General features: G+C 37.6%; 1 protein-coding gene across 1 annotated transcript in view; it reads left to right on the plus strand.

Moving 5' to 3' along the window:
- The window catches only part of st3gal3a (ST3 beta-galactoside alpha-2,3-sialyltransferase 3a), a 94,312-nt gene that overhangs the window by 24,073 nt on the left and 47,887 nt on the right, over positions 1-22,352 (plus strand). Inside the window, exons 5-6 of the mRNA XM_007887057.2 lie at positions 13,819-13,913; positions 21,468-21,531. Of these exons, the coding sequence (XP_007885248.1) occupies positions 13,819-13,913; positions 21,468-21,531 (159 nt within the window). The remainder of the gene's footprint in view (positions 1-13,818; positions 13,914-21,467; positions 21,532-22,352) is intronic.

Genomic DNA, 22,352 nt, shown 5'->3' on the forward strand with positions numbered 1-22,352 from the left:
TTAGAGCATTCGCCTCACAAGCGAGAGACCTGGGTTCGATTCCTGGCAGGACGAAATGTTGGGCAAGTTTCCTTACTCCACATGCCTCTGTTTATCTAGCGGTAAATAGGAATCCAGTTGTTAGTCGATTGTCGGATTGCTTTTCCAGGGGTAATAATCTCTTCAAAAAATAATAATGACTGTTTGTGGGACACTGCTGTGCGCAATTAGCTGCCACGTTTCTCCCACAAAATATACAGTCAATTCACTTTACAGTATATTCTGTGAAGGGCTTTGAGACGTCTCGAAGACGTGATAAGACGATATATCAAATGCAAGGATTATTATTATTAGGACTTAGCAGGTAACCTTCCCCCTTGTGGCAAAAGTTGAATTTGCATTCACTGTTCATAAGATTGGTTTGGATGAAAAAAGCCCTTCGGCCCATCTGATATCATCCCTCCAGAATAGCTACACTACTGTCCTCCCATCACAGCAGCATGTTGCTTTTAAGTCAGTATGTGTCGCAGCCTCAACCACCCTTCCTAGCAACTTGTTCCAGTTGTTAATTAGAGTTGTAATAAACACAAGTAGTACACACACAAGGAGCATGCACCTGCATTGCTGTATTTGTTGCTTTGCACGATATCTAAGTGTCAAATTAATAAATAATCAGGCAAAAGAAGAGGAAATAATTTTAGTAATTTATTAGTGGATGAGGTATACAGTGCTGCTGTCCCATCTTGCCTTCATAGGTAACTATGCCATTTCTCTTCCCACCTATGAAAGCATACTTTCAAAGTCACTAACGTCATCGGCACACTGTGTGTTTTTCTTCCCCCTGACAAATTTTGTTCTCTACTGTAATCTTAGCATTCAAATATAGATCTGTTATTTAAGTCATAATACAGTGACATAAAGATTGTTTGGAGTTCTGGTAATGTGTATATATGTGTACACTCACACACATACACACACACAGTATCCCAGCTTTACGAGGGTTTAAAATCACAGTAGCCTTCTCTTCACAAGTGCTTTATCCAAAGTTGTAATTTGATATAGAGAGTTTCAATGACTTTGCATAATAATTAAAACAAGTCTGTATCTTTAAACAAAACCTCATTCATTCTGTAAGCAAATACTGTAGATATTCCTTTGTATTGGTGTTAGCCTGGGGAGGTGAACAACTAAGCACTGTTCTTGAAGAGAGCTTTCTTGGAGGATCTCATTTCATCTCACTTCAAGGAAGGTGGAGGGAACCAGAGAAGAGGTTGTTGCAGTATGCCAAAGACCGACCACTCTTTCACAAAAAAAATCCTTGCAGGCGTAAGTCACAGATACAGAGGGACAAGATCAATTAACCTCCCTTCCACTTCAATGAAAATCCCTCACTTTATTTACAGGAGAAAAAGTTGCACCTACAAAACATTATTTCTTAATTGTACTTTCCTTTTTTTGTGTGATCTCTCATCAAAGTGGTCTGGATTCTTTTTAGTCAGTAGATTTGGGGGCATGGCAGACTGCACATATCTCTATGATCATTGCTATTATTGCTGCAATCAGTTGACAGACTGTGATATTCAAGGCAGCCCGTGTAGTGTTATTTTTCTGTGTAATGTTTTTCTTCATCCAAATGGGGAACGAGAGGGGGAGATGTTCTGTTGTCACAGGGCCTCTATCTCGTATCCTGGTTGAGAACATGAACTCACCCTAATTGTGATGGACATATTTGAATAATAAGCACTAGGACTGGCAGAGAAAAGATGACTGTAATCCTAACTCCCATTTCTACTGACCAAAGGGGAAAGAGATCATGTTGTAGCAAAAGGTCAGAAGAGGAAAAAAAATATGGAAAGGGGAGAGAGGGCTCTTTTTCCCATGTAACTAAAGTGCAGTTTTTCATTGAAGTGGAAAGAATACAGGTTAATTGTGATGGGCATATTTGACTGATGGGCAGCCTTGTCAGTTGAAGTTTCAATGTACTGGTTGAGTAACCAGAGTTATAATCTGCTTTTGAGCTGCAGAGCTGTCTTGCTATTTTAATGTAATATCAATTTGCTTCATACAGGTGAGCTCTGCTCTAAAAGCTGCTTTTGTAATGTTTCTTTCACAGGGCTGTTTTACAAGTAGATTTTAGTTTGTTGATTGCAACCTTCAGTGAATTAAAATATCTGTTGTAGTTATAGACCTTATAAGAGTCCAGTTGGAATTCCTCAACTGTCCTGTTAACGAACCTCAGCCAGAAAAGCTGTTGAAATTGGATTCAGAAGCTCTGGCCTGGGAATGGAAAAATGTTCAGGTTGCTCTTGATTGCTGTTTATTGACCCTTTCTGGATATTTAGATGAGCATTGGAATGAGTTCCACACTTAGGTAGCTTGCTGAGACTCACTATCCAAGACTACTTTACAGTAAATTTAAATTCACTTTACAGCGTATTCTATGAAGCGCTTTGAGACATCTAGAAGATGTGAAAAGCGCTATATCAAATGCAAGGATTATTATTATTACTTGGCAAAACACTGGATGACATCTGGATGCTTGGAAATCGCATAAGTTACACTGAGACATAAAATGAGATTTTTAAATTAAAATGAGGTTAAGTGACTAGGAAGTGCAGTGGTAGGACATGGGCTTTCTTCTCATTCCTCCTAAGCTTCAGAGAAACACTATTATGCAGGAGTTTCTTCCTTCCTCACTGTGGCAACCCTGCTCTAACACAGTGTCTTGGGCCTGTAAAATTAGACATCACGTTATCACGGGTCTGTTTTTTTCACTTTCACATCATCAGGTTGCGCTCTTGTTGTTTCTGGCTTCTGGTGTATACTGGCTGGCTTTCTGCATGCCAGCTGTTCATCTGCGACAGCTCTTGCAAGTGATTTCTAGCACTAAAAGCACTCGCAAGAACAACTAGGATGACTAGCTGGCTTCCAGCATGTACGTGCAGGAAGCTGGCCAGTATGTGCTGGATACCTGCCTTATAAGCAAGCTCATATTATCATAATGATAATAATCCTTGCTTTTGATAATAGCACCTTATCACATCATTGAGACGTCTCAAAACGCTTCACAGAATATACTGTAAAGTGAATTGAAGTGAATATTCCAGTGCCTTATCACATGGCTGTTCTTTACTGCTGAATGTGATTTCAAATTACTTTCAACAACAACTAAATTACATTGAAGTCTCGACTTCAAGATCCTCACCCTCGTATTCAAGTCCCTGCACTCCTCTGTACCCCCACCTCTCTGACTTGTCTCCTCAAAACAGCACCCGTTGCCTTCGTTCCCCCGGTCTGGCCTCTTCCTTGTCCCCCGAGTCCTTCGCTCCACCCTCGTCAGCCGTGCCTTCAGCCACTATGCCCCGAGGCTCTGGAACTCCCTTCGTCTCACTCCCTCCCTTCCCATTTTCAGGTCTCTGCTGAAGACCTTTCTTTTCGACCGCGCCTTTGGTCACCTTCCCCCCCTCCCCCCTGGGCTCCATCCCGGGATCCGTTACTGTAAAGCACTCTGAGACACTGTCCGGCGTGGAGGGCCCTATATAAATCCAAGTTGTTGTTGTTGTACATCTGTATAGCGCCTTTCACATCGGGACAGAGTTATGGACCCCCCAAAAAAGAAAGGTTTCAGGAGTAAAAGTAAATGTTTCAGAGTAAATGTTACAGCCTTTTAACAATACTATACTGGCTTTTCCTATTTTTTAATTAAATTTCACAATCATTGTAAAAGGAATAAAATGTTGACATTGGATAAGATGTAATGTGTGTTTGAAAATATGAGAGGCTGAAAACCGAGAGTACTGGATTCCTCATTATACAATTGTAGCCATAAAGATTGCTATTTTAGCAAGCAGAGTACTATAACCCCAAAATATTGTATTACATTTCCTACAACAGTTCTTGGTAGGTCAGGAAAATTGAAACAAAACTTCTGAATTAGAATCCCACCACTATGTAACAGATGCTACGGTTATCATGGAGAATGTTATGACAGTATAGCGAGGCTCTGATGTAGGTCCTGGGAGTCCAAATGAAATGTTTCATCACAGAAATTCTAATCTGCCTCAATGCCGATCATCCTTTGGTACTTGTCTACGTTTGTGCCAGATTTATGACATGGCAAAAGAGATTGTAGGCTTTAGTTCCCACAGTAAATCAGGACTGCTGGCTTCAATCTGCAACATTTTTCTATTATCTTTCCTCTCTGGAAGTGTATGAATTTTTTCCACCAAGTGTAAAATTCCGGACATTCTACATTCAAGCCATCTTCTTTTCCTCATTTTCGTAGATGGCATTCTCACGAATACTCAAATTAATTCTGAATTCCATTTCAATTACGCACCTTGAAAGAAAGTTTTGTTCAACCTTTTTGGATGGAGTTGAAAAAAAGCCCCATTTTACATCCGTGTATCCTCTTTCTAAATAGGTTTGCATATTTTAAATAACATTAGTATTCCGGAAGAAATGAAGGGAAATATATACTGTACATAACTAACATAAGAATTGCTTGTGTTAACATATTAGAACTATCAATTCAAACTAACAGCGATTATGTAGAATGCCTATTTTGATTTGAAGCACGCAAAAATAGTAAAAAAAAGATCTTCCAGACTTGATCTCTGAGTCCATTCGGATGAAGGAAATACTGATGTATGAGCATAAAAAGTGAGTTGAGCACTATGTATTCAGACTATCTCTCCATAAGAGAGGAAGTGGATCAACAGGTACTGTATTACACCACCCCTTCTATCCCAAAACCAGTCCCACATTCATCAGTTTTGAGTTGGCTCATAGATTTGACAGGAGGTTCCTGTGTCTGTAATCCAGAAAATAAACCCACATCTGTAAGAACTTATTAGAACACAAACTAAACATATTATTTGCTCTGTGTGTGATTTTTGACATATTCAACCATGTTGACGGGAGTGGGGGGGGGGAAAGGTCAAGCTGATGGCATTTAATGGAAATGCATCACGATAAGATGAACGACAAAGGTTTAATCAATTGCAGCTCAATCTCATCTAAATTACAAAAATGTTTTTTCATGAATGTATATTCTACACCAATGTTACCAAGCGCTTTATTGACCTACGTCCTGTTTTTCTTGTTCAGTTTTATAAATCACATTTGGCTCACCAGTTTAAAACACTTTCACGGAAGACCTGGCACATGATTGAACCACAATAAATTATACATTAAAAAAAACTGATAGCGACACTGCTTCTGATGTGTGCACACAAACACTAAAGAATAGGTATTAGCATGGCAGACTGTAAAGGCTTCTCCAATGTCTGTCCCTAGGCAATGGAAAGAATGGCAGATGTGACCTGTGGTTGATTCAATATCAGAAAAATTACCAGTCTACTTTTTCACCTGCTTTAATCTCTGACTTTTGCTACTTTGTCGGACAGTGATGAGGAGTCAGCCTCTGAGCAGTGAAGTTGGCATGCAGACCCTGATTTATTGTGCGTTGACTGATTGGTAGGACATTTGAGGAACAAGCAGGTTTTCATCCAGATTGAAAATGCAGGTGCAAACTATCAAGTTAACAGTGTTTACAGCTTTAGCCCCAGTGGAAACTGGCTGGCAGGCAGGCAAATGGACAAATAAGATTGGTCTGGCAACGATGCTGTGGGAAAAGCAATAATCGGAGTTTCTGAGGCATGTAAGAATTGGATTTAAACAGGTCCTTATAGCTCATTTTATTATGGATTCACAAAAACAAAGAATTTTATTTTTCAGGCAAAAAAATAAGTGGTACAGTTTCAGTGGTTTATTGGGGCTGATGTTAAACTCTTAAATATGACTGTTTTGACTTTATTAAAATTAGAAATTGGGAAACATGAACTTGAAAGTAGGATGTAGGATCTAAGTGGTCTTGCATTGATTCTGCTGCTTTCCTTTTTGTCAGCCTGCTGTTGGCTGACGAATGCAAACCCATCACCGTGTTTTAGAGTATTTTGCTGCTTTGTAACCTGATTTTATTTTGATGAGACCCTTAAAGATGCACTTGAGAATTACTGCATAAAAAAGATTTAGTATCCTAGTTCAGAGCCAAGTTATTTAGACATAATAATTCACCTTTCTTCCATATCACAAATCCAAAAATTATATAAACTTTCCTCGGGGATTTTTCTAGAAAATCTTAAATGAAGAACTGAAGATTTATAACGTATGGAACACCAATGATGGTCAGTGATAAAGGTGGTTACTTTGGAGCTGTTTCACTGTACATAACAGCAGTTATAACAAAATGAAAGACTACTGATGACATCCTGAACAGCAACACCAAAGCATGCACATAATCTGTAAGAAAGAAGAAGTGTGTTTCATTATAATAGTACTCCAAAGGTGGCCAGCTGTAGCAAACTGGGAATTTTTGAAATGGAGAAAATTTTGAACCCATTTTTTGTAAGTTATGGCGAAAATTTTATGCCTGTACTTTGTAAACCACAAACAAAACCCTGAAACTAGTTTGAAGATTCTCTGTGGATTCCACATGCACCGGGCGAGCATAATGGTGTCAAGAGCACTTACAGTTGCAGAGTTGGCCGGAGTAATTGGTCTGAAATTGAAGCTTGTAACAGCAGTAACAGCACAGCAGTCAGATTTAACTGTTTCGTGCTTCAGAATTGTTTGATGATCATTAGAGTTAAATCAGTTAATTGGCAGAGTTGCTGTGAGGAGGAGGAATATTTGCAGTGATCGATTTTAGATTCTCACCAAATAATAATAATAATAATCCTTGCATTTGATATAGCGCTTTTCACGTCAGGAGGATGTCCCAAAGCGCTTCACAGAACACACTGTAAAGTGAATTGACTGTATATTTGTGGGCGAACGTGGCAGCCAATTGCGCACAGCAATGTCCCACAAACAGTCGTAGATTAAAAATGACCAATTTATTATTGTTTTGTTTTTTGAAGGGATTATTATTAGGCTCTGTGTGGAGTAAGGAAACTTGCCCAAGGTTTCGCCCTCTGCCTGGGATTGAACTCAGGTCTCTCACTTGCAAAGCGAGTGCTCTAACCACTGAGCTACAGGACTCCACAATTCGTTTTAATCAGTGTCCTGGAACTCCCCTGAAGTTGTGGCATTTTAATTTTTTTTTCAGGACATGCATTACCAACTGAGCATCCAGTTTCAGTGAGCGAGAATCAACTTACCTTTTGTTCCTACTCATTCCATAGCTGTCATTTGTTAAACGTTAAGCTTTGTAGAAAAAGCATCTGTCAATAGGTAATTTACCCATTTTATTCAACTGGAAAATTATATTTCTAACAGTGGGAAATATCTATTTGCTTGTTTAGATTACCATAACATTGTTGAGTGGAGTGCTTTACAGATGGATTGTAAATGTTTTGTCTTAAAATACTATCTAGTATTGTTTAGCAGATACTGTCTTAGCCTCGGTAAAGCTAAAGTGATTGTTTGAATACAGAGATTTTGTTTTGGACTATGACTTAATTTGAAGGCATCTTTTCATATTGTAACACATAAAAGATAGTGAATTTTGATTGATATTCTTAGTTACTTTGGAGCATGAGTTCATGGTGTTATGGTTTGAAGATGAAAGCATCGGTGATACCCTTTGTCCTAAGTCATGTCAATTTATGTCTGTCACCTAATCCGTGAGACAGGATTACAATTTTGAGTACATGGACACGTATTGGATATCATTTACAATATGTGCTGGACAGTGACTTTTTGTGCAATATATGTAGTTTTTATTGACAGTAGCTGATTTCTTTAATGTTGTTATTAGTTTTCTCTCCCTTTGTAGTGCAATCTAGTGTCCTCCGGGATGCCACCCTGCGTGAAAGGCGCTATATAAAGTTGTTGTAGTGCACTGTGGGACTTGAAAGCATAGTTATGTGCTGAATTGAAGTTTAAATTGAGTAGGGATTTACAAAAACATTTCCCATCAGCGTATATATTCTTGACTATTACAAAAAGGGGTGAGAGGATTATCAGTTGTTTATCACTGGGACAGACCATTGGTCAGTGTCGTGAGATTCTGTATCAAGGTGTTCATTTCTAACATGTACAATTTTTTTAAAAAAAACTTATGACGTCAAAGTATTGCATCACACAGGAACCAAAACACCTTTCTGTTCAGGACAGAATACCATCCAACTATATCCATCATGATTTCCTAACTAAGGAATACTCAATCTTGATTATTAACTTTAAAAGAATAATCATAGATTGGTACAAATTATCTTAATTCGGACTGCAATAGTTTTTCCTCAAGTGTTTGTTAATTTACATTTTTCTTTCATTTCATTAATATTTATGTATCCATAGGCAATTTAGTGTCCCCAGATGTGGGGAAAAAAACAGGGTAAATATCTTCTGGGAATAAATAGACAACTCTGGTGATGTCTTGCTGACCAAACTGATGTTGGTAAAGGCTTGTGATTCGGTCATTTACCCTTTGGCTTCTGGGGAATGCACCTGGAAGGCGATGAGGGGTGTGTGTGTGTGTGGGGTGGAATGAAAATTATAATGCTGTATATAAAGGCCATGTTTATAACAATTTCAGATGTCAATTTTCAAAGACAAAACACTGTTTACGTAACAAAATCTGTATTAAACACCTGGCCATTTAATTTGATATGCAAAAGAATGGTGAGATTGTTTTTTTTTTGAACCTGTCCCCTGATTTGATGGCCTGTTGGAAATGATTTGTACCCCTGCTATGACATTTCTTAGGGAGCTGGATCATAATGGAAAAACACAAGGATATAAAACACTGATAATGGAGCTTATCATTGTTTGTCTCATGACTATTGGTCCCAGGGGTACACTTAGTGGATCCCAGGTCAAGACAATTCTCAATCATATGTGAATGAAGTATTTTCTTATTTGACAAATGGTCTCAACCATTGTACTGAATATGTTTAGTTTTACTACTGATGATGGACTATCAGGATTTGGAATAGAAAGAGTTCCATTCACCGATGTTTGATGTAATTTGTCCAGTCATCCCTTTTATCCTATCCCACTTTATCCAAGATGTCGTTTTAAAATACTAAGCATCAAATTAATGTAGCTTTTTTGTGTCAGAGTGAAGGATCTTTTCACTGCCCAGTGGAGAAATAACAGTGAAATAGTAATAAATCATCACAAACACAGCCTGTGAGAATTAGTTTAAGGATTATTTATTCCTGTAGAATAAACTGTTTATACACTCTGTGATAGCATTTGTTAATTTCATGGGATCCATTTTTAAGCCTAATGGGTACAACTTTCTATCTCCTAAAATAGGTACAATAAATCAAAGATGAATGCTTTGAGATGCACTTCAGAACCACACAATTCCAACTCACAAAATGGAATTCAAAGTAGCAGTGAAAAACTGATATAAATAATTGATTGAACATGGGATGGTTACCTCGGCATATTAATTTCTGCTGGGAAAGAATAGCAAGTCAAGTGATGCTGCAAGACTGCTATCTATTTTTGTTCCTTGTCTAAGTCTAAAAGTGAAGATGGGATGTAACAAGATCAACAAATTACATTTATATGGTACCTTTCACAATAGAAGGATGTTCCAAGGTGCTGGACAGTTAAGGGTTTGCACCCGAGCTGTGGGTCGGAATCGGGTACTAACCACATCATAGTGAATTAAAAAAAAAAAATCAACAGGTACATTTTTTGTATGAGTGCTCAAAGATTTTGGCCTTATCATTGACTATTTCTTTAATCTTGTCTGCTGTGGGAAAGTTTGTCACTTTTTGCGATTTTTCATCATGACATTTTGGATAAATTCGGTGGATGTTTGTCTTTCTCAGGGCTTGTTATTTTATTTATTTTTTAAGATAGTGGGCCATTATTTTCCACGAGCTGGTATTTCTATTTAAACAGTGCCACTGAAAAGTTTGCAGCTTATAAAAGATTACTTTTTTAAAAAAAAAACACAAATGATGGATAGCTGGTGAGATTCGCAGATTACAAATAGGAGGAAAAAGACATCTGTGGGAAAAATGAAACCACTTGGAAGAAGAGCATAGGAATACAGGAAAATAATCTGCTGATATGCTCGTTTCCTAGAAGTTCCTTGACTCAGATGTGCAATGACAAGAATATGTTGTATTTGTAATAATAACTTTGGGATTGGATATATTGCGCAATCCCACATAAAATTGCTTTCTTGAGGTGAGGGTAGCCAACTGCTACACGAGATGGGGTTTCTGGGGAGAGATGATGACCCAAATCATGAAATCCTCTGTGACTCCTGTCAATGCCTGTACTGTGCTTTTGTTAATGTCCAAGACAGGCACTGCTATTTTTCTCTCCCACCGAAAATAGAATGATGGATTCATCTGTTTGAGCCTTAACCAAGCAGGGATAATGTTCATCATAGTAAAAAAACTGGCCGATTATTTTACATGCTCAGGATTAAGTAAACTTGTCACATAACTGAGACTGATAGATTAGGTAGATGTACAGCTCTGGGAATCAGTTTATAACTTCTGGAGTATAACGCAGATATTTCTTTCCCTACAACAAATTTTCTCCCCTGTCTTGAAGATGGTGGTTTATGTTGGAGGTTTGACTAGCTGGGGTGCCGGAGGAGCTGACGCAGGTGTTCCTCCCACCTGAGCCGTAATCCTCTACATTTTAACTTTTCTCATAATTTCTGGAAAAAGAAGCAATGTACAGAAGTTAAAGACTAGCTGGTTGTTTTCAATGTAGTTTAGTGTTACAGCAGGGAAACTAGTGATTTGGGTTTTAGCCACCACACCGAGGGGCATTTTATTAGCATCGTCTTTGTAGTGTCCTGTGTCAGTATGGCATTTATGCCAGTAGAGGCCCTCGCTAAACCATAGAAATAGGAGAGATCCCTCTTGTGACAGGAAATTTCAATTTATGGCACAAGCCTTGCAGATTGAATTATCATTATGCACAAAAAAAGTCAGCTTCAGGAGATGCGTAGTTCACTAATACTGCCCAGAGATTGTTAAATCTTGAATTAAACCATGCTGTAAATCCGGTATTTGTGCCTAAGGTTCGTGTGTATGGTGTGTATTTTTACAACATAAACCAAAACAAAATTATCAGGTCAGTTTTATTTACCAGAAGTAATGTGCTTGGTTGATGTTGTTAGAAATCTTTCATTGGTGAGATATCTACATTAAAAAGCACTTGCATTACTAAGTATTGGTCCTATATCAGTAACACATGGACCATAGGTTGCGTCTGCTGTGCTGAGACTGCAGACTTCTCTTCAAATCGCTAATCTTTGACAGTGTCTTTAGTTATCTTCCTACCCCCACCCACTTGGACCCACGCATCCCGAATCCAGCCTCCAGCTCGGGTGCAAACCTTTGGCTGTCAGCACTTTGGGATATCCTCCTGACGTGAAAGGCGCTATATAAATGCAATTTGTTGTTATTGTAATCCAACACTTTATTTTTGACAGTTCTTAAAATAAACTTATTATATGTAGCCGCAATGCACAAATCAGTAACAAATCATATATGTGCTAGTTTTCAATGGGACTGTTGAAAGGCCATCCTGATTGTTGTGGCTTTGAGGAGCTCATTGCTGCTTAAATGAATGCACACTATACCAACTTAATCCTGTATTATTGTAACTTTGATTGTAAGCTTGTTTGGGCTGTTACAAAAATGCCTATACTGTACTACTTGTTCAATTTCAGGGGGATACAACGAGTTTAACTAAATTTACACAAATCGAAATCATGCAGATAACAAGATTTTATAATCCGTTAAGGCTGTATTTAATACTCCAACCCCTGGACCAGTTGAGATCACAGGAAACACAGGTTTTGGTTCAATCTTAGAGTGGGCAATACATTTCCCGATTGAGATGTCTTTTGCTCTGGTAGGAAGACGATGTAGATGAACATCTCCATTGTGCCCAAAGAGTTCTGAGTGTTTGTTGTCTGGCAACAATTTAGTTAGCATCTTGCATCCTTTAGTTGTAATGCACACCAGTCTGGTGGTGATATTTTCTATTAAGAATGTCATCCACTTTTTAAAGCTCAATTAGGCAGAGTTTGTATTGTATCGTATGTCTGTAAAAAGCTCATTCATTTCATGTCATTAAACATTTCAACATCCACAAAATAGTCTAACTTGTTGTTAGTATTTGGTCAACCACATCCTAAAAGAAATATTTCATGGAAATCTCTGCTAACTGCATAATGAGAGCCGAGGTAAATAACTTGTGATTGTGGCTTTAACTGTGCTGAAGAGCTTTCCCCAGAATTAAAGCTCCTGTTTGATGAATGGATTTGCTTTATATTAACTCAAGTTCTTTGGAATATAACAGGACTGCAAAGTAACGCAATGATGGCATCCTACACTTGATAAAGTCGAGGAACTGATGAGGGCACTTATCTCATTGATTCATCTGACCAAAATCCAGATGGGTAATGGTAGCAATGGGAATGTGTACGATTTGGATAAAATAGTAATGTAGCCACGATATTACTAAATTACCAATCTCCTGAGTTTAAACTTTGAAATTCTTATATCATGCAAAAAGAAAGCAATTATATGCTAGCATTTCTATGACTTGGATTTTGCTGTTGCTGGAAGGTGTGACCTCTCTAATCAAGTAGATTAACTCGTGTATAAAATGGATTGCAGTTTCTCTACTCACATCCTCTCTTGCTCTCTCACCTTTGCTTGCTTGTTTTCTCTCTTTTCCTCGCTCGTATTTTCTATCTCTACCATTGTGTTGTTTTGAGTCTCCACAGTTTGTGTTCAGCAAGAAATTCATGTCCCTCTTTCTCCCTGTTTCATTGGCAATATTCTTTCACTTGTTTCTCTCTGATGCCCGTATCTACTTACATTGTTATATTATACTGTGCAGATTAGAAACCTACTGTAAATGTTTACTACCGTCCGGCGTAGAGTGCGCTATATAAATCCTTGTTGTTGTTGTTGTTATCGTGTTAAATTAGCTGTTTAATTGCCGGATACTACTAATCAAACATTAACCATTGACTAAAACCCGAAGAATATCTGAAGTTGACTGACTGTTTATTATTACAAAATATTAACTTAAATATCTTAAGTCATTGCAATTGAGACAATGCCTCAAGCATTATGACTTTTCAAAGAAAAGAAAGCTATTTTCACGGTATTTTCTTCCTTTTAAGGTACAGTTAAATATGTTCTAGAAATTATAACCATTCAACCAGATACAAATTCCTCTCGTATTTTCACATGCAAGAATATGAGAAGATTTGAGTACTATTACGTATAACTGTCTCAGAGATTGATCTCCAGCATTGTTTGACAGAAACTAAGGAGGGCGAAGCTCCTTTGGTTTGTAACACTTCACTCAATGTTGCCTGTAGGCCTAACACAGTTTGAATTGACTTCTGACACTCCATCAATGAGTTAATCTTTCAGTGTCAGATATGTTACATATTTTCAAAACACAGATCTGGGAAATAAGCATTTGGGATAATTCCTACAGAACTATAAGGATCTCAGCTAAGCGTACTGCTGTAAATGCTATTGAGTTTGTGCAGTTTTAAAGATCAAACGTTAGGCAGGTACAGAATTTAGCAATATTATGTAACAGAAACAAACCTGGGTAAATCCACCAAATAAAATTGGTCAGTTGACTCATGGCTGTTTGTGGGACTTTGCTGTGCACAATTGTGCTGCCACGTTTTCCTACAAATACACGGGTCACTCCTTTTCACAGTAATTCCTGAGACACCTTTCCTGTTTCATTTTTTTTAAAAGAATGGGGTAGAGGTAAGGAATTAGTTGAGCAATATATGAATAAGAAGATCACTTATATTAATTTTAAAAATTTGTGTACTGACATTTTCACTGTCCTACATTTCAGATTCTCAAAACCAGCACCAATGTTTCTGGATAACTCCTTCAAACGATGGGCAAAACTGAAAGATTTTGTTCCTCCATTTGGAATCAAAGGGCAAGGTATTGTAGCATCAATGGCTTGGACTCCTGACTTTAAAATTCTGTGTTATTAAAGGATGTAGGAACACTTGGGCAAATGAACAAAAATGTCTTTACCCTCCCTTCCCTCATCCACCTTTATAATAGAGTAACTAACCACCTAAATGTGTGTCAGCAGAATTAGGTGACTGATTTCTCATCTCTTCCTGCAAAGCAAACCATCACCACTTCTCTTTCTCTGCATCCTACCCAAACCTGGACTAGTGATTCCACTTAGATTTCGATTTGCTTTATTCATGTCACATTTCAGAGTCAGCAGGATTTGCCAAATTGCTGAATTCAGTTTTAACGTTAATTTTCTGTTGTTCTTAAAAGAACTTAAAAGTTCTCTTCGATCGTGCCTTTGGTCGCCCTCCAACCGCTCTGCCTTCCCTCATCTGTACACCACCCCTCCCTCATGCTCGGTCCCCAACACCTGACTGTTCAGCGCTTTGGGACGTCCTCCCAATGTGAAAGGCGCTCTATAAATGTAATTTTGTTGTTAAAGAGTATATTAAAGTTGACAAATTCTAGTAGATCTAGACCCAGGTAGAATTTTACAAGTTGCAGATATGCAACTGTTTGCTCCCTCGAAACGTGTCTTGTATAAAGAAACTGAACTGTTTCCAGAATGCATTTTTTCCTGCATGTATTATTAATTTACATAAAATGATGGAGCATGAGTGTCTCCATTTGCTTTATTCAAAGAATCATAGAATTGTACAGCACAAAAAGAGGCCATTCGGCCCATCGAGTCTGTGCCGGCTCTTTGAATAGAGCAATTAATGTTAATCCCACTCCCCAGCTCTTTCCCCATAACCCTGCAAACCCGTCCTCCTCAAATACCTGTCAACCGCGTTTTTAAAAGTAGTTATCGAATCGGCCTCGACCACCCTTTCAGGCAATGCGTTCCAGTTTCCAGTATTCTTGAAAAATACCTGCCTGATTGTTGATGAAGTAATTTTCTGCCTATAACTGGCAGTACATCTGAAAGATGTGCAGTTTGGTAAGATTGGTAAGATGTGAAGATGTGTTGATTCTTTACTGAGGGAGTTCCCAATTTATGTTGTCATGGTCGGAGTGTGTGATGTGGTGCACGTAGACATGGAAAAATAACTCCAAAACTATTGTATGACTTTAACTATGCATGTTAAACCTTGAAAACCATCAAATCACCCCAAAATGCAACTGTTAGATATCTGCCCTTGTTTAATAATAACATATTGTGTAAATATGACTCCGATGTTGCTTTGTAAGATGTTCAAATGAGAGTTCTTGCTTCATGACCAATGCGACTTTTAACATTACCGGATGGTTGATTTTGAATATAATTTGGTCCGAAATTGACAAGGTACAGTGCAAGGTCCTCTGTTGTGAAATTTTGAACTTTTCCTAACCTTTGCGTATGACAATTGCTTGTAATTGCTCTGTGACTTTATAAATCGACCTTTGGATTCCAGTGCCTTTTAAGCATTTTAAAATAGGTTGCTCTTGACAAAAGGCATCACCCTCATATAATTTGAGATTGCCAGCTCCTGAATGAATGTGAAACCTTTAGAAATGCATTTCCTTTTCATGATGATGACAGCGCTATTGCTACGTGATAAATTGCGCATGTTTTAATCAGTACAGGAGAAGTGGGAGCACCCACTTACATTATCGACAGGATCGTCCTCTATGCTAAATAATTCAGACAAAAGCAACAGCGAACTTCAGAACTGATAGTATATCAGTGCATTACAGCTGTCAGCGTTTGTGTAAGCTTTCTCTGTGTCTATAAATTGCTTTTCTAGTTAACCTATGATAACTGAGTATACATCTTCTTTGTAATGAATTCAACATTTTGCCGTGAGTTTATTTAAAGGGCTATGACATTGTGCATAGAATTCTTGCAAAAATAACTTGCAATCACACTGAGCCTTACGCTCCCTTCGCTCAGCAAATACTGTTCTGTTTCATGTTCCCACCCTAGCCACCCCACCGAGTGGATTTTCTGCCTTCGCTCTCTGGAACTCCACCCCAAAGTCCTTCCAACGCATTTCCACACTTTCAATTATCTTTTCCATGTTTTAAACCAATATTGACAAAGATTTTCACCTCATTTTCTGCAGAGATATTCTAGAAATGTGAAATAAATGTTGTTTCACCCACAAAAAAAAAAACAGTTCATTCATTTTACAGTATATATTTACAGTATATTTTATGAAGCGCTTTGAGACATCTCAAAGACATAAAGCGCTATATCAAATACAAAGATTATTATTGTCTTTATTTTCTTAGAATCTTTCATGAATATTTTTTGTAAGTGACCCAAAACGTTAGCATTGTTCTACATCCACAATTTAGTATCCATATGCAGGAGTTTGTAATAAAATACAGCATATCTGCCATGACTCCCCATATGATGAATTTCATAATTTACTCAAGGCAATTTACTTGGATCAATCATCACAATATTTAAAAGCACATTCTAAATCTTCCATCTTTCTTAGCATATGATGTGGAAGGAACTTAAATGGCAGAAATCAGATAAAGTAAATTGGGTAATTTAACTCATTACTTGATTCATTCAGCATGTTTAACAACAATTTGAATGACGTTCTGTACATTTAAATTGTTTCTGTCATCAGTAGAATATTTGATTACCATCAGTGAGTGCAGCATTGATTTGGACTCGTAGAATAATTTTCATGAAATAAAATGGACAATTTGAACTACAATTCCCATAATTCTGCACAGCTTCTTAAAGTTGACATTAATGAATAGTAAGAGTGGAGTAGCTGTTGGCAATATTTCAATTGATGGCTTTGTTTTTTTTAAACCTTCATGAAGATAAAATAGTTGAATCTGGAGGAGGTTTGTTGACAGAATCCAATAATGTATTGTTTCAGGGGTCAGCAAGAGTGTGGAATCCATAATGCATTTAAAGTAAGCATGTCTGAGGTACAGCTCTATCCTTACACCTTCTCATTATTCTAATCTTTCAACACTTAGTGTGTTGGATTTGAAATATTTTGTGCAAGTTGTCATTTATATGTGGGTCAATTTGTCAATGAGCAGGTAGAGTATTGAAATCCAATCTCCAATTAAGAAGTAGACTAAGCACATGGACAGGTTATTTAGATGTCATTACCAAGAGTTTTTGTCTGCCAGTTGCAGAATTGTCTCCCAGAACAGTGGACTGAGAAAGACTTGTAACACTCAGTAATTATATCCTTGAATTCTACATATTCGGACAGGACGAAATGTTAGGCGCGTCTCCTTACTACACACACACACACATCTCTGCTTAACTAGCAGTAAGTAGTAACCCAGTTGTTAGTAGAATGGCGGATCGCTTTTCTGGCGTAATAATCCCTTCAATAAACAAAAATATTTTGGTCACTCAATCCATGACTGTATGTGGGACACTGCTGTGTGCAATTGGCTGCTGCATTTTGTCCACAAAATACCCGGTCACTATACTTTGCAGTATATCCTGTGAAGCGCTTTGAGACATGTCGATGAAGTGATAAGGCGCTATATTAAATTCTATCAAATAATAATAGGATTATTTATTATTATTATCCTTGCAAAACCATAGATTCCACATCACATAACTTTGAAGCAGTTAGCTCAGCACATACACTGAGAAAGTATTGTTTCTTTTAAATTGAAATCCATATTGAAAAGACTGGGGACAACCAGACTAACTGGGATGAGTTAGCACCTTCAGGAAGTGAGTGGAGAAACGCTGAATTGGAGAGGATGGTTCTGGCTGAGGCAGGGAAATTGTGGAAAATGCCTAAACTTTCCATCTTTTGGCAAATTATCCAAAACGGGTGCATCAAGTAGCTGTATAGAAGCAGATCGGGTATTTAAAAAGGCCACTTTATGACCAGGAACCATGTACAAACTGTTTTGCAAGACTCGCTTTCCACCAAAATGTAGTACAGTAGATGTCATCCTGACTCAGTTGGAAACTCTCTCACCTCTGAGCAGAAGATATGGTTCAAGCTCCACATCAGAATTTTATAGGCTAGTCTGACACCCCAGTGCAATGTCAGGGAACTTGGACATTGTTAAAGATATTGATCTTTGAATGGAACATTAAACCAAGGTCCCGTTTACTTGTACAGACAGATGTTAAAGACTCTGTGGCACTATTTGAAAAGAGAAAGGAGTTTCTCACAGTGCCTAATCATCTCTCAGCTAAAAAGCCAATCATCTTGCATTCCATTCCAACAATCTATCCTTGGGATTTCCATGTGTAAGTGGGATGCATGGAAATCTCAGCTTGGTTTGGATACTCTTAAGCACGGTGAAGGGTTTCCGCACATGTCAGATACCCAGCTGACCAAAACAAAAGTCTTTATAGCTTCTGTTACAGCAGATACGTGGAAATCCTTGTCTGCAGAGAAGTGTAGATTGTGTTCACTAATGGGGATAATGAAGATATAATTGTTGGGTAAATACAGTGAAGAGAAATATTAGGCATATGAGAATCTAGTGATGGAGCCCCACTAACTTTGAAATGATTAATATTGATAATTAACCACTTATTGCTGCGATTTGGGAAGTTAATTCACTGAAGGATGCTCAGAAGTGTGGGTTGCCATATTCCAAGTCATAAGTTGAGTTATTTTGTGGTTGTATAGTAAGAGACTTTGCAGAATAAATCACTGCAAATAAACCTCAGCTTCACAAATTGTGGGCTTCATAAATCAATGTGCAGATGGCAATTAAGTTATTGAGAGTAAAATATAAAAAGAGCAATGAGAAATTATCGGAAAGAAGAAATCATATTGCAAGCAGCATTACATCCATTTAAGCTTTGTTTAAACATATTAATATTAGATTAAAGAGCAATCCAATTGGCCAAGAAGGTAGGCATAATCTATCAAATGCCCTTAGTCCAGAAACAACAGTTGGATGCTAATAGTAATGAATGATTCAGCATACTTTAGTTACGAGAACTTTGAGCTGATTAGTGCTCTTGGCACCAATCAGCAATAAATCCTGATTAGTGCTTGCGAGTCCAGCATTAATCAGTTCTGCACCCCATTCCAATATAAAAATTACCACACAATCGAATTGCAAGTTTTTTTTTGTTGCCTGTCCTTCCACCCCATTCTTTATCAAGCAGAATCCACATTTTGTTAGTAGCTCAAATTTTAATAAGTATTTTTGCTTAAAATGTATTATCTCCCCACCCTTAATTTCTGGGCACGCTTTAAAAGGTGATTTTTGTCTCCACAGATTTACCTTGAAGTGGTAAAGGTGAGGGAATGTCGATCGGAACAAAAATAGTGGATCTAACATTTAGGAGTGTTAGGCACCTAGCTCCTTGAGTGTAAAAACTGGATGTGGCATCTTTACCTTTGGCTTTTAGATCAGTTATGAAACCAGGTGTGATGTAAAAAGGACCAGTTATTAAAAAAAAAGGAGGTTAAAGCGCCCTTAAATAAACAGTAGATTTGTAAAGTTCAAGCATGGTTGAATGGGATCAGATTGCCTGTACAGTGAAAGCCAAGCGCAAAATGATTAAAGCTTGTTACGGCAATTGATTGATGTCTTAATTCCAGTGGAAATAGACAAGAACATTTGTCTGGATCTGAAACTAACAGCATGGTTTCTTTTCTTAGTTCTGTGTTTTTAAGCAAACAGTTGTTAAAGTTCACATTCAAACATTCCCTGTGCCTTCCGAGCTCCACCTTTGGCTCAACTCTGCTCTGATGCTGTTATGCCGCTCCTTTCAGAAATAGAAGCTGTCACTTTTGAAGCTGACAAAACAAAAAAAAAAGAAATTGAACAGACCTTCACATTGACAGAACTTCAACAGTTTATTTGCTTAAAAAAACAAAATAAAATTATTTTATTTTTTAAAGGAGATGTCCGAGGGAGTTCTTTCTGTTTGGAGTGCAACCTTATTCACTTGTGAGGAAGATTTTCCTTTATTTAAGGATAGATGTTGTCTAACATTAAGGTGAAAAACCTCAGTTGAGAGGGAAGGGCTGTAAGATTGTTTCCAGCCCTTCCCTAATGCTACTGTATACCAAACATTAAGAGATGCCTCTGGATTAAAATGATCTGAAAAATTCTCTCTTCCTGGGAAAAGCTCCACAATTCTATTTGACTTTTCTCCTCAGACCAGGGAATCAGAACTCACTTTATAGATAAATTAGAATCATGAATTTGCATCCTATAGAGACAATTCAACACACTTTTTAAAAAATGTTTTTGTTCTGACAGAAGTGTTCTTTGTAGCAACAGGTACTTTTTACTTTTAATAACAACAATGACAGTAACATTTTCTCTATATATTGACATCACTTTGAGTAGGTTTATTTCATAAAATTGGCAGCCGCGTTTCGCCCACAAAATATACAGCTTCTGTGAAGTGCTTTGAGACGTGTGGAAGATGTGTTAAAGCGCTATATCAGATGCAAGGATTCTTATTATTTAGAAATACAGGAGCGCTAGCTGCACAAGCTACACAAATATACCATTGGAGTATTTTGAATTCAGGCATTTCCTTTCAATTCCCTCAAATTTTAAACTCCCAAAGTCAGCTGGCTTCCCTGGAGACACAGATTAAGAGAGAGGACAGACATTTCTCTACTTGGAGAGGAAACAAGGTGAATAGTCAACCCATTAGCAGCTGTCTTATTGACTGCAAAATGTTGTGTGGGGTGAAGGGAAAAAATATAATTTGCAATTTGAGGGTCAAATAATTAAGATATCTTAATTTCTATTCAAAGAGTTTACGTCTGTGTTAAGGTCAGCTGCAATTTTCCAGTCAGCAGGGTAAGGTGTAAACAATGGAATCCACAAAGATCGTCACAATTTCGTCTCTCTGCCATGTAGTCAATCCGAGATGTAAATGAACTACTTTCTCACTGTTCTTCAGTCTGTAAGCCTCCTGCAAAAAATCTTGATAGGTAATTAAACTAGTCTATGCATATTAGCGACAATAATAAATTGTGCAGCTTTCATTCTGAGAGCTGGTAGAGAAAGTTGGCATGTATAATAATAATAGCCATTGCATTTGATATAGCGCTTTTCACATCTTCTAGACATCTCAAAGAGCCTCACAGAATAGACTGTAAAGTGAATTGACTGTATATTTGTGGGCAAAGCGCGACAGCCAATTGCACGCAGCAGTGTCCCACAAACAGTCGTGGATTGAAAATTACCAATTTATTATTGTTTTGTTTTGGAGGGATTATTATTAGACGTGTGGAGTAAGGAAACTTGCCCAATGTTTCTGCCTGGAATTGAACCCAGGTGTCTCGTTTGCAAGGCGAGTGCTCTAACCACTGAGCTACAGGACTCCACAAAGTTAGTCTCATATCATACTGTATGACAGTAAAATACTTCATAATTATGTTATGGTAAATGAATTCAGAAAAAGTTGTTCAATTATGTGGTGGAAACAATGTAAAATGTGATGACCAATAATATGTATTGAATACCATGCAGTAAGAATATGTAGAGGTCAAATTAAAGAAATTGACAGGTTTCCACGCTGAAATGATTTCATTATTTTCTTTACAGAAGTAGTTGTGCAGAAGATACTGGGAATAACAAAACACTACACTTTGACCGAGTCCATAGACAGGTAAGTGCATTACAGCTTACAAGGGCAAAGGAAGGAACTAATGTGAACTTAAGAAAATAGTTGTACTTTGGGAAAGGGGCAATTTTTAGAGTGCATTTTTGTGTAAGCATTATTGGTATTCAGCAGCCCAGTAACTCCAGTGATAAAGCCTCTAACTTAATGATCTATCCAGTTGATGATTCTTAACAATACATCGCAAGCAAATTGACATTTATCCAGTGCCTTTCACATCAGGAGGACATTCCAAAATGATTTACACCACTGCCTTAGTATCCGAGACGGGGTTGGGGAGGGATGATGGGAAAGATGACCGAAGGCAGACTCAGTTGTTTGTTTTGCAGGGTGGAAACTGAAGCTGAATTCTGCGTGTGGGGACTAGATTTTCTAACTTATTTGTAAATGATTATTTTGCAAAACATAACTAAGGCTGACCCAAGCAAGACAATGTAAGGAGAACGGATGCTTTTTTAGGATCTTGATTTAAATTTATTGTATTAATTTAATTTGATTTACACTTATTTATTGTATTTTATTAATTTGCTCAATCTCCTAGATCTGTTCTATGAGAATTGGTGTTAAGGAAGTAAATTAAAAAGTCTGTTTCAAAGATTAAAGCTGATTGAGATGAGTAATATCTCAATCAGCCAGACTCCTTCACCCATCTACTTAATTGTTCCAGATCTTTATAAATCTCTTTACTTTCCCATTATTCATCTGCACAAGCTTTTGTATCTTCAGCGTAAGTGTAATCCTATTGGAGTGAATGTGCATTTCAAATTCATTTATAAATCAGGTTGTGTTACAACAACATGCCTTATACA

This window comes from Callorhinchus milii, unplaced genomic scaffold (assembly GCF_018977255.1).
Source record: "Callorhinchus milii isolate IMCB2004 unplaced genomic scaffold, IMCB_Cmil_1.0 Scaffold5, whole genome shotgun sequence".
In the NCBI taxonomy this organism is placed as follows: domain Eukaryota; kingdom Metazoa; phylum Chordata; class Chondrichthyes; order Chimaeriformes; family Callorhinchidae; genus Callorhinchus; species Callorhinchus milii.